The 12,482-nt window shown below is 40.9% G+C and overlaps 1 protein-coding gene across 2 annotated transcripts in view; it reads left to right on the forward strand.

The window, feature by feature from the left end:
* MMRN1 (multimerin 1) overlaps positions 1-12,482 on the forward strand; it is an 87,581-nt gene that overhangs the window by 53,410 nt on the left and 21,689 nt on the right. Inside the window, exons 4-5 of one of the 2 annotated variants that reach the window (XM_026672651.2) lie at positions 2,166-2,273; positions 5,273-5,446. In XM_026672651.2, coding sequence (XP_026528436.2) covers positions 2,166-2,273; positions 5,273-5,446 — 282 coding nt within the window. The remainder of the gene's footprint in view (positions 1-2,165; positions 2,274-5,272; positions 5,447-12,482) is intronic. The other variant, XM_087962868.1, reaches the window with a different exon arrangement.

Raw genomic sequence — 12,482 nt, forward strand, 5'->3', positions numbered from 1 at the left:
GAAGGAGGGGCCATTACATTGCAGCCTTACTCCCGAGTCACTCATGCTGTTGTAGCTGCTCTTTCCTATGAGCAATCCTGCACGCAAGCACACTTGGCACAGGCTCCTCGGAAACCTCCTCATCCCTGCTGCCAGCCCCCACAATCTCTGAAGGCAGCAGTCCACTCCCTAATGGTCCTGGCCCCTTATCTGAGTCCTTGCTCTCCTCAGCCATCTGCTCCAGCTTCCGGCTAACCACAACACAAGTCCCCTTTAAGGACCTCTTAGGAATGGGGTGAGGTCCACGGTAGACAGTTTGAGGTTGGAGCTGTGCGGGATTGAGTCTGTAACAATGGAGTCAGGTAGGGCATTCCAGGTGATGACCACTCTGTTGCGGAAGTTGTATTTTCTGCAATTGAGTTTGGAGTGGATTACCTTAAGTTTGTATCGGTTGTTTGCCCATGTATTGTTGTGATTGAAGAAGTTGTTGACAGGCAAGATGTTATAGCAGACAATTTTGTGAACTATGCTTAGATCGGACCGCAGGCAGTGCAGTTCCAGATTGTCCAAGCCCAAAATTTCAAGTCTGGAGGCATAGGGAATTCTATTGTGAGTAGAGGAGTGGAGAACTTTTCTCGAGAAATACCTCGGAACCCGCTCAATTGTGTTAATATCCGATATACAATGTGTGTTCGAGATGGACGAGCTGTATTCAAGAATTGGTCTGGCAAAGGTTTTTTATGCCCCAGTTAACAATTCAATGTTACTGGAGAAGAAGCTTCGCAAAATAAGGCTAATAACTCCTAATGCCTTTTTGGCAATGCTGTTACAGTGAGCTCTGGGGCTTAGATCAATTTGCAGCTATGTTTGCAGCTATGTCAAATTAGGGAACACTAAGATCCTTTCCCTAATGAAATATCAATAATTTTCCAAACCTTCTATCCATTTTCAACCAGCGTTACAAAAATTACTATAGTTTTAGCTAAAAGGCAATACTGAAAACCAGACTGATACCTATCAGAAGTTACACAACTTAACAGAAACCAATTATCCGGATTACTCTTCCTTAGGATCACAGGAGATCTGCAAAAGATGCTATGTAATTATCATTACCAGACTTGTTCAACGCTATGTTCTAATTCTCCAGTGTCAAACATGCCAATCTCCACTTGATTTTAATAATAAAGGAGAGAAAATCTTGCAACTTCTGCAAATCACAATCAATTGAAAACTGGAGGAGGTAGTTTTAATCTTCTTTGGTAAGAAATAAAACCATTTCACATCCTCTAACAACCTGGTAGCATATGGCAGCATGTGGCCTAGCTGGACAGAACAGCTGACTCAAGAATTAGCACAGATATTTAAGTCTGAGAAGCGTAGGGGCACCAAACAGCATAGATTAAAAGAGTTGGAAGGGGCCTTGTAGGTCATCTCGTCCAACCCACTGCCCAAGCAGGAGACCCTACACCATTTCTGACAAACGGCACTCCAATCTCTTCTTAAAAGCCTCCAGTGATGGCTCCCACAACTCCGAAGGTAACTTCTGTTCCATTGATTGTTCTCACTGTCAGAACATTTCTCCTTATTTCCAGGTTGAATTGCTGCTTGTTCAGTTTCCATCCATTATTCCTTGTCTGGCCTACAGGTGCTTTAGAAAATAGCTTGGCCCCTTCCTCTCTGGGGCAGCCCCTCAAACATTGGAAAATTGCTATCATGTCTCCCCTGGTCCTTCTTTTCACTAGACTAGCCATGCCCAGTTCCTGCAACCATTCATCATATGTTTTAGCCTCTAGTCCCCTAATCATCCTGGTTGCTCTTCTCTGCACTCTTTCTAGAGTCTCAACATCTTTTCTATAATGTGGTGAACAAAACTGGGTGCAGTACTCTAGGTGTGGTCTTACTAAGGCTTTATAGAGTGGTATTAGCACCTCATTTGATCTTGATTGTATCCCTCTGTTAATGCAGCTTATTCATACTTCATAGAATAACGGAAGGGACAATGGAGGTCATCTAGTCCAACCCCGTTGCTTAGGATTGCTTTTTTGGCAGCCACCGCACACTGCTGACTCTTATTTAACTGGTTGTCCACTAAGACTCCAACAGGTCATAATATTGTTGGGTATTGAATGAATGAGTCACATTGGACAGTTTACTCAACCTTCTCCTTCTGCTTGTTCTTCTTTCAGCCCAACAGGATCAAGTCCCCATCCACAGCAACCAGGCAGAGAGCAATACAGCTACTACTGGGCAAACTCTGGGAAACCAACAGCAGCAGCAGGAGCCAAACGACCAAGGTCAGTAGTAGTTGTAATTATTATAGTTCCCTGCACTATCATTGCCAATCCCATTTATTAAAACCCAGAGCTAAAGGAGATCCCCCACCTCACACTCCAAAGTGTGGCTGGATCATCAGAGCCTTTTCTTTCTTGTACTCAGAAAGGGCAGAAGATAATATCTATAGAGAATAGGCTCACGGGAGAGCTACTGAACCGAATGAGCAAAAAAACCGATGACCTCATAAGAAAGATCTAAAGCAATGCAGAGTCAAAGGCTCCAATGGCATGAATTCAATGGTTATAGAATTCGGATATTGTTAGCTGCTGCTCTATTCTGTGATCCAGAGATAACTATAGACAGACCATCAGACCTCTGCTATTTTATAAGGCAAGACAGCAGCTGCAACCCCTTCGGATTCTTCTTGCAAAAACCAATGGATGGGAAATATTTTCTACCTAACCTTATCCCTTTTGTTCTGGAAATACTTGATTTCAAGGTGTGTCTATGGATTGAAGCATATTTGCAGACATCTTCCTTATACTTGACATTTTCCCCCAAAGATTGTTTCAATTTTTTAAAAAAACAAATAGGTAGCTTATTTTCACCCACCTCTGGCATCTTCATTAATTTTTCAGCTCCCCCATAGAAGGCATTATTATGCACTAACAGTTGTAGTTGGGTGCCATCATTGTTTCCTTGAGAGCAAGTGCAATAAAGGAAAGAAATAAGCCTTGTAGGGTGGATTAGAGCAGGGGTTGGCAACCTTTTGGACCTCAGGGACCATCAAACTCATAATTTTAAATCCTGTGGACCACTAATATGATTTTTGACTAACGGTGGCTTGCTGACTTTGGTGGGAAAGTCGGTCCCATATTCCAGAGCTGCAGTAGTCACAGGGCTGGCCCTTTGGTCATTCTGGAACAGCTGCTCCTCCATCCAGGTGCACCGGCCTGCCATGGACTGGAGAAGCTGCTCCGGGATGACCAAAGGGCCAGTCCTGTGACTACTGCAGCTCTAGACTATGGGACCGACTTTCCCACCAACATCAGCAAGCCACCCTGGGGCAATTTTCCCTCCCCCGCCTTTGGTCTTACCTTCCAGTTCCAGCTCGCATGGCTCTACTCAAGGTAAGGTTTGCGCTCGGCCAAAGGGTGGGGACCAGCGGGTGGACGGGCCATGTGGGTGGCGCAGCCTTGTGTTCCCATGCAGCCTGGATTAATTGGTTTGGGGGGTGCTTTGAGGGGGGACATTTCTCTGTGGACCACCAATATTTTCTTGTGGACCACCAGTGGTCCCCGGCCCATTGGTTGGCAACCATTGGATTACAGGATGTTTCAAGATAAAAGGATGCATTTCAGGATCCATATTCTCAATGGTGTTAGGAGGCCACAGGTAATGATTGATGTCAACAAAAGGGGCAATCAATTTTTGGGGAGGGAAAGGGGAGCTTTATTATTGGAGGGGCATTGGGGAATGAGATTACTGGGAATGTGAGAGTCACTTCATTCTAGTGATTAAGTCACAGGCTATAAAGAGGGAGTTCTAGTCCCACCTTAGGCATGTACCATATTTGCCGGCGTATAAGACGACTTTTTTGCCCCGAAAAACATGCCTCCAAGTGGGGGTCGTCTTATACGCCGGTATATCCACTGCCGGCTTTCGGATGCTTGTTGGACGCAGCGAAGGCGCCTCTGGCTTCCCGGATCCCCTGCGTCGCTCCGCTTCATCCCGCTCGCCTCGCTCCGCCCGAGGCTGCAGCCTTCCTGCTCTTCCCATGGCCCCTGGCACTCCGCCCTGCCGCTGCAGCCCGGGGATTTCTGGAGGGCGTTTCCGGTGGTGGTGGGGGGTCGTCTTATACGCCGGGTCGTCTTATACGCCGGCAAATACGGTATGTATGTATGTATGTATGTATGTATGTATGTATGTAAGTATGTCTTTATTTATTTATGCATTTATTTATTTATCTAGGTAGCTTACAGACCTGAAATAAAATGCTGTATAAAACCATAAGACAATAAATAGAGATCACAAATTTAAAATTCAATCAAAATATAATTAAGCAGGATGGGGAGGGAGGGAGCAACTGGGTGACTTTGGACCAGTCTGTTCTCAGCCCAACCCACCTGGCAGGGTTGCTGTGATGAGGAAAATAGGAGGAGGAAGGTGTGCTAGACGTGTTCACCGCCTTGAGTTATTTGTAAAAATAATAATGGCAGGATACAAATAAGCGAGTTAGTAAATAAACCTATAAATAAAATGCTGAGAATGGAACAAGAGTCTTTGGGAGGCAAATCGTTCCCATTTCCATACCTAAATCTTTGGAAAAGGACAGACAGGGGAGCTAATATCAGGATGTTCTATTTGCATTTGAGTGAATATTTTAAGGAAGGGAATGGGTGAGGCCTTTAGATATTTTGGACATGAAATGTTTATTGTTTTAATGTTTTACACTATATTTTATTTCATGCCTGTAAACCACTTAGAGAGGCATACAAGTTTCATAAACAAATAATAAAAAAAAATCATTCTCAGGGAAAGTGAATTGTAGAGTCTGTTGCTAAAGGAGCAATATATTGCTAAAGTGTGATTTAATTTTTGCACTGCAAATTTCTGTTAACACAGTGGTTGTTTAGTTCTTTCATAGGACCAGTCCCACAGAGTCTAATGCATTTATTGAAAAAAGTAAAACCAGAAATTGACTAGGTAGACAAAGACTTCACTTACGCTCATTAAATTTCTATGAACTATTCAATAGACTCTCCTGGAATGATAACTAACTTGTAATGAATATGGATCATTCAGCAATTATGGGTGACTGTTGCTTGTAAGAAGTGCATGACAAAAATCAAAATGGAAAACTCACTTGAATGACTGAAGAAACTTTTCACCCTCTTTCTGACAACAGGTTGTGGATTCTATTTTGGTGTGGATCCATTTTTTTCCTTGCAGTAAACATCTTCTGCTTTTATTGCATTTCCCCCCCTATTTCTCTCCCCCTCCCCTCCCCCCCATCCAGCAGTTGCACAAAAAGTGAATGAACAGATTAGCAGCCAGGAGATGAAACTGACTTTGCTACAGAAGAAGGTTGACAACATTTCCCTCGTCCTGAGAGATGTGAGCGGGACGCTTTCCTCTCTGGAAGGCAAAATCAATGAAGATAAGAGCAAAGATTTGGTGGCGTTTCTAAAAGGTAAAAGAAAGAAATTAATGCAATCACTCACCTGCTTAAAAATGCCAAGAAAAGAGCAAGAAAAGATGGGGAGGGAGGAGAGGAGGGAGGAAGAAACTACCAGCTCTTGTTGCAATATTCCATATTCTGCAAAGAAGCACATTATTTAGTTCTTTCTTTCTTTCCTCCATCCCTCCCTTCTTCCCTTTCTTTTCTTCCCTTTCTTTCTCTTTTTTCTTTCTTTCCTTTCTTTCTTTCCTTCTTCCTTCCCTCCCTTCCTCCCTCCCTCTCTTCTTCTCTTCCTTCCTTCCTTCCTTCCTCCCTTCTTCTTTCCCTTTCCTTCCTTTCTTCCCCTTTCCTCCCTCCCTCCTTCTTCCTTTCCTTCCCTTCCCTTCCCCTTCCCCTTCCTTCCTTCCTTCCTTCCTTCCTTCCTTCCTTCCTTCCTTCCTTCCTTCCTTCCTTCTTTCTTTCTTTCTTTCTTTCTTTCTTTCTTTCTTTCTTTCTTTCTTTCTTTCTTTCTTTCTTTCTTTCTTTCTTTCTTTTTCCAACCCGCCAGCAGGGATATGATTCAGCCAACAATGCTCATAGTTTGCAATCATTTTCTAGCCCTGCTAACTATATGCAGGTTTTTATTGTATTTTAAAATGCATGAAATACTGATATAATCAGAGGTTATACTGGTGCAAAAGAAATTCATGTGGACAGGATACAGAATGAAGATGCTGTCTTCTCCTGATTTTCAGGATTATATGCATATTTTTCAAGCCAGCAGCCCGTTTTCCTGCTGGGCTGCTTTGAGAAGCTCTTCTTACAATATGAACAATCCAGCTGATGAGTCAGTACATTGTATGAATGGAAGAATAAGGAAGGATACTATTGCAAACTGGCTTCATGTGATGCATGTAATATAATGGATCCTTATGCTACCCATTCAATAGTATTGTTCTTGCTGGTCGCTGTGTTATCGCTATTGGTGATAACTCATAAATGAAATTTCTGGAGTCATTGACCAATTAAACCAATTAAGATGCTTAACATGCAAACATAGAATTTAAATTTAAATTTAAAATTTATTTTATTTTTTATTTAGGAGATTTATATTGCTGCCTATTCGCACATGGAGACTCAAGGCAGCTTACAAGAATATAAAAACATCATATAAAAAAACAATAAAACTAATATAAGAGAGAATCATATATAATAAAATAAAATAAAATAACCCCCACCGGTGACAGCACATCATACAAGCTATTTAATGGTCTCCAATTGTTTGGTTACTCAGCTCTTCTGTATGCCTCCTTTACAGTCTTCCAAGATTGAAATGTGCCAGCTTAGAAAGCACTGGCAAAGCAAAGATTGACTATATAATGGTATAATGAAGGAATCAATGCTGGATTGTCTTCTTCATGATTGAGAACTAAAGCTCTAGGTTGCTTTAGGACCATAAGGTCATAGACTCACAACCTTAAAAGTGTATTTAGATTTTTTTTTCAATGTAATTATCTGGGATTTTTTTAAAAGGCTATATATATATCACAGCATTGATGCTAGATGAACATTGTCAAGGAGAAAATTACATTTTGTGGGTGCCATCAGAGAGAAGAACCTCCTTCCAATATCTACTTAATGCCTCTCATTTGCATTGGAACATCTTGAAATTGTACTTTTAAAGTCTTGGAAATAGAACTTGAGAAGGCAAGTTCCAAGCAGGCATCTTCAAAAGTTAATATAAGCGCCAGAAAAAGATTTGGCCAGAAAAAAAAAAGTATGAGGCATATCCAATCCAGATCATGACTAGTATCTTTTATTTTTATTGTTCATCATTTTAAAAATTTGCTGCTAAGTCTCCACTTTTGCCTGAAACTATTGCCATTTTACTAGCAGCAGAGTTGAAATAAATGACATACCTCTGAGCCTACAAAAGCTATTAGAAGACATCTTAATAAGTTATAGTCCCATTTCTGGCTTGCTTCTAGAATTGTTAAGTCTGGATGTTGTGCTTAAACAATGTTGCTTTAGCCATACTGATATTTACACCTTCTCTTTTATTCATCCTGTCCTCTCTCTACCCTCGGTGTATTTTATTGCTATGCGGCACTCTTGACCCTTAGGTATAGGTTCCATATCTCTTTGAATATTTCCCATTTCCTTTCATCCATTTCTCTAGTCCCTTCGGGTTAATATGTGCACATTCCATTATAATGTGTCATTATAGAAGTCATGTGCAGTATTTCTCCACGTTTTTTCCACATTTTTTTCACGCACATTAACCCACAATAAAGTTGCAATCATCACAAGGATCATGCAAAATTCAGTATGTTTGGTCCTTAGATACACAATGCATTATGTATCACATTAATACGCAACACCTCAATTTTGCAATCTAGGATCCTATTCAATAAAGAACTTGTCAGAGTATATTCATGAACTGGAATAGAGCATATTCCAGTAACAAGGTCAGCCAATGAATAGGCATAGCAACTAAATCAGCCAATGAGGACAATATGGAAACTGAAACTAGAAGTAGCTTAGGCGTGGCTCTATATTAAGCTCTGCAACTCTGCAGCTATGTTGAGCTCTGAATCTGTCTATTGGAAATGAAACTGCTTCTCTCTTCTTGCTTGCCTGCTGGACTGAAGTAAAAGAGAAACTAACTTGCTTGCTTGCTGAAGACTGGAGCTCTGCTCTGAACTTGCAACATGTTTCTGTCTGCAACTCTTCCCTGTTTAAAGGACACTTCTATCTGTATGCAGTATATGAGCTGTATTTACAAAATTGGGCCATTAGAAGGGAACAGCTGCTTTTCAAGACTTTTTAAACTGAATTTTCTTACCAGGTTACACCAGCTTTTTCCAGGAGGCTAAGCTTGAATGCACTCTTTATCTGCCAAAGTTTCCCTTTGATTTATATGAGTTATTAATGAATTGGATTGCCCTACTACCAATGTTGCCATATGAAAGTGTTGCAATCTTTCCATGATCCATTCCCTTTGCCTTTGAACTGCTTCCTATAAGGATTCCGAGAGTAGTTGTTCTCTGGGGTAAACAGATAACATTTCTTTGAAATTGCTCTACAATGTAGCAACATCTTCGTCCATCAAAAAGAGTCTGATTTCCCAACCTGACCACCTCTTTCTACTGAACACTCCTATTCCCCTAATGTTAAACTATTTTTAGGGTCCTTCTTTGTCCATCTTCTTCCTGTGACTCAGTGATGCTTTTGTAATTTTCAAATAAGGTCTTAGTCTGTTACTCTGGGGTTGTGGCATAATCAATCTGAGGAACAATCAAGAGAAAGAGACCAGGGGTAGGATTCAAATTTTTTAACAACAGGTTCTGTGGGCTGGCTTAGTTTGTGGGTGTGGCTTGGTGGTCATGTGACTGGCTGGGTGTGGCCAACTCAACATCACTCACATCGAGGCACGCATCTCCTCGCCTGGCCTCTCCTGACTGTGGGGATGTTGCAACAGTTGTAAGTGTGAAAAATGGTCATGTTACTTTTTTTCAGTGCCATTGTAACTTTAAATGGTCACTCCACACAAGCAAAGTAGCAGCAAAGGAGGAAAAAAACAAACTCCAGAGAAGTTCCTGAGACAGGAGGTCTAGTCCTGCCAAGAATGTAATAAGGGTTAACGGAGAGGCAGTTACTGTAAGGAACACCAGAATGTTTCCTTCCTGCCTTCCTTACAGGATTAGGCCAGTAATTTCTTCTAACAACCAGTTCTCCAAACTGCTTAGAAAGTTAACAACCAGTTTTAGCGAATAGGTGCGAACCGGTAGAATCCCACCCCTGAAAGAGACCTAGGAAATGAAATCAATGGGTGAGAAAGTTTTCATTACCATTATTGATAACCTGGATGCTGAGAATTTGAATAGAACGATGACCATAGAACTATGCTACACCTGAGTTCACGGGTTAGTTGCCAACCATAAAGTGCCTTCCAATGTATTTTAAGTATAAAATCAAAGTCCCTTCTCAACTTCACTGATTTCAAAAAGGAAAGACTTAAACACATTGTCAATCTTTCCCATCGAAACCATAATGAGACTTTAATGTAGACTGGAGAATTTCTATGGAATTCATATTCAGTTTTGTTAATGCCTTGCTCTTTAAAAAAAAATCCTATTCACATCTTCATTCTAAGGTGTGTGTGTATGTGTGTGTGTGCAGCTACACACACACACACACACACACAGAGAGAGAGGCATCAAAATCACACTACCTTTGGAGTCCATTAATTTGTCGATTCCAGTGGCTTCACAAATTTTGATGTCTTACTTTGCTTGTGATGGCAGATTCTGCCTTTGAGCTTTTTTTTTTTTTTTTTTGCCTTTCTTGTTTTCTGACCATATTAGATTTATGTCTTCCAGGCTCCCAGTGGATCTGTCATGCCTTCTCCATTTGTTTTGTGCAACCTTCCATCCTATTTTCAAAGCTGACCTTTGCATAGCTTAACACGACCTCTGAATCGTTCTCATCCCTCTTCCCTCTCTGCTCTTTATCAAAAGTCAACTAGAGAATTAACTGGGAGAGAAGGAGAAATAGTTTCAGCAAACCCTGGTATGGGGCAGGGGACTGAAATTTAGCTACAACTTGCCTTCATTGAACTCAATGAAGAGGCATAACTGGGAAGAAAGGACAATGAGATTCCAGGAAGTAAAAGACATAGGATCTTCAAGTTCCCCAATCTCTTGGCCTTCCACGAAGGGGTGTTGGGGGGCACAGAAAACCACACAATCGTGGGGCTGGCTAGTGCTCTGAGAGCTCCTCCACCTTTAATCCAACATTAAATGGCATTTTAGGATTTTTTTTAAAAAAAATTCTTTTTGATATTCAATTGTCATTGTTCTATAATTTCAAAAATTTTACTTCTAGTTTAATTTTAATGTTAATTTTTCTATGTTGTTTTACTTATAGGTGATATGACATTGTACACCCCTCCAGAAACCCTCTTTGAGGGAAATGAGTTTTATAAATAGATAGATAGATGAAAAATAAATAAATAAATTTTAATGTCATACTTTATCAACAAAAAAAATATTAAGAGTACAATTGGCATCTTATTTGTTTATGTCCTGGAGAAAAGCCAACTGTGGGGGTTAGTAAAAGTTGATCACACATACTCAATAAATCAATTTCCTTGGCATCCTGGGTCTTGTGCTATAATCTCCTGGGACGTTGGCTGTGTTGCAACATCCTGAGGTTTTGTGGTGTAATCTCCTGAGTTCTGTGATGTGATATCCTGAGCAGGGGGCTGTGATGTGACGTTCCAGGTTTTGGTTTGGCTCTGAGTTTGAGGCCTGTATTTGAGGCCAACAACCCAGGAGATTACAGCACAAGACCCAGGATGCCACAACAATAGAACTCAGAAGGTCATCACACAGCCCATGGCCCAGGTCATTATGACCCAGGAGATTACAGCACAAGACCCAGGATGTCAAAACAATAGAACTCAGAAGGTCATCACACAGCCCATTACCCAGATCGTTACAACACAGGAGGCTGATAGACACAGCCAATACCTCAGCCACACATGTTCTTACGAAAAAGCCAGCCAATCTGCAAACATCAACTCCATCAACCAATCAAGAAATGACAACACAGCCAAACTCCCCAACAATATATATAGGGAGACAGCAGCTCCAATCATGCTTTGCTCGCACAAGCACGAAGCTGAAAGCACCAGCCTGAAGATGGCGAGTGGGACCTCATCAAAACGTTGCCAAGCTGCTCTCAATCTTACACGGGAAAAGACCCGAACATGCCAAGACCTGCATATATATATATATATAAATTCTTCCCATATATAAATAGATTTAGAAAACTGTTGAGGTAATTCCCCGTTAGGAGAATGAGCGCATACAGGGAGACGTATTTGAGAGTAGTGTTTGAATAATACACATACAGCACACAGATACACTGTACAGTAAATGTAGGTTTTTACTTCCAGAAACGTTAAGCAAAGTCCAAACAAACAATCCAAAATCATTCACAGGTAAATCAGTCAGTTTCTCAATCCAGGGATAATTCAATAACAAAGTCCAGTGTCAAAAACAGTTCAGTATCAGACTTACATTAAATCTATGAATATCAGTCAATTAGGAAAAATGGAGGAACGGCAATACTTTCCAACAGAAGGAAACAGAGATACTCACTCAGACACACTCTCTTCTGAGACTAAGACTAAACAACCCAGGTTTCTGGCTCCATCTTATGGCCGTTTGAGAAACCACACCTAATTACAATTTTGCATTTTCTTAAAGATACAGTTTTAAAATGTTTATCCTGGTTTATATATTTCTAACCCAAATAGCTGTTAGGTGACTCATATTCCTAAGAAAAACAAAACAATTTTTTCCTCACCTCAGCAGCATCAGGACTTCCAAAAGATACAATCCTAGCAGTAGAGGCAGCCTTGCAGGAGACATTCCTAGACCCGTTTATTTCATCTATTATCATTCTTTGGTGTAGCATTCCTGATGAATGCTAAGCAGAATTTCACCTCATTTCTATGGTGCTCTTAAATAAATTTCAGAAGTAAATGTTGAGCATTATTCTCCATGCTCAACCTGGGCATCCTGTATCCAGAGAATGGATAGGGATTAATAGTTTTTGGGGAAATGGCATTTTTGCCAAACTATTTATTTGTCATTCCAGATCTGGGGAGATGTTTTGTTTCTTTGTTTTCCTGCCATACCTTTCTCCCCTTTTGGAACTCCTTGAAGCAAATGGAACATTGGAACTCTTTTATTATTGCATTTTTATTATACTACCCCACCCTCAAGTCTATCCAGTTCAATTCTCATCTGTTCAAAACACTGATGTACATAAAAGGAGGTTTGACTCATATTCATACAGGCTCAAAAGTTACCTATTTCTTCCCATTTGGCGAAGCTCTTCATGTTGCTCCCAAGCCAATGTGACGGAAGCCTTGATCTCTTAGTGGTTCTGTCGTCAATAAAGAGACTCGCAGACCGGAGTTGAATTCAGCTCTTTAATAATATCAGTAACTTCAACTGCAGTCGAACCGCAGCAGCCCTTTTTATAGCGGCTGCTC

Source organism: Notechis scutatus, chromosome 4 (assembly GCF_049901735.1).
Source record: "Notechis scutatus isolate UNSWTSFEM ecotype Mainland chromosome 4, rNotScu1.2, whole genome shotgun sequence".
NCBI lineage: Eukaryota > Metazoa > Chordata > Lepidosauria > Squamata > Elapidae > Notechis > Notechis scutatus.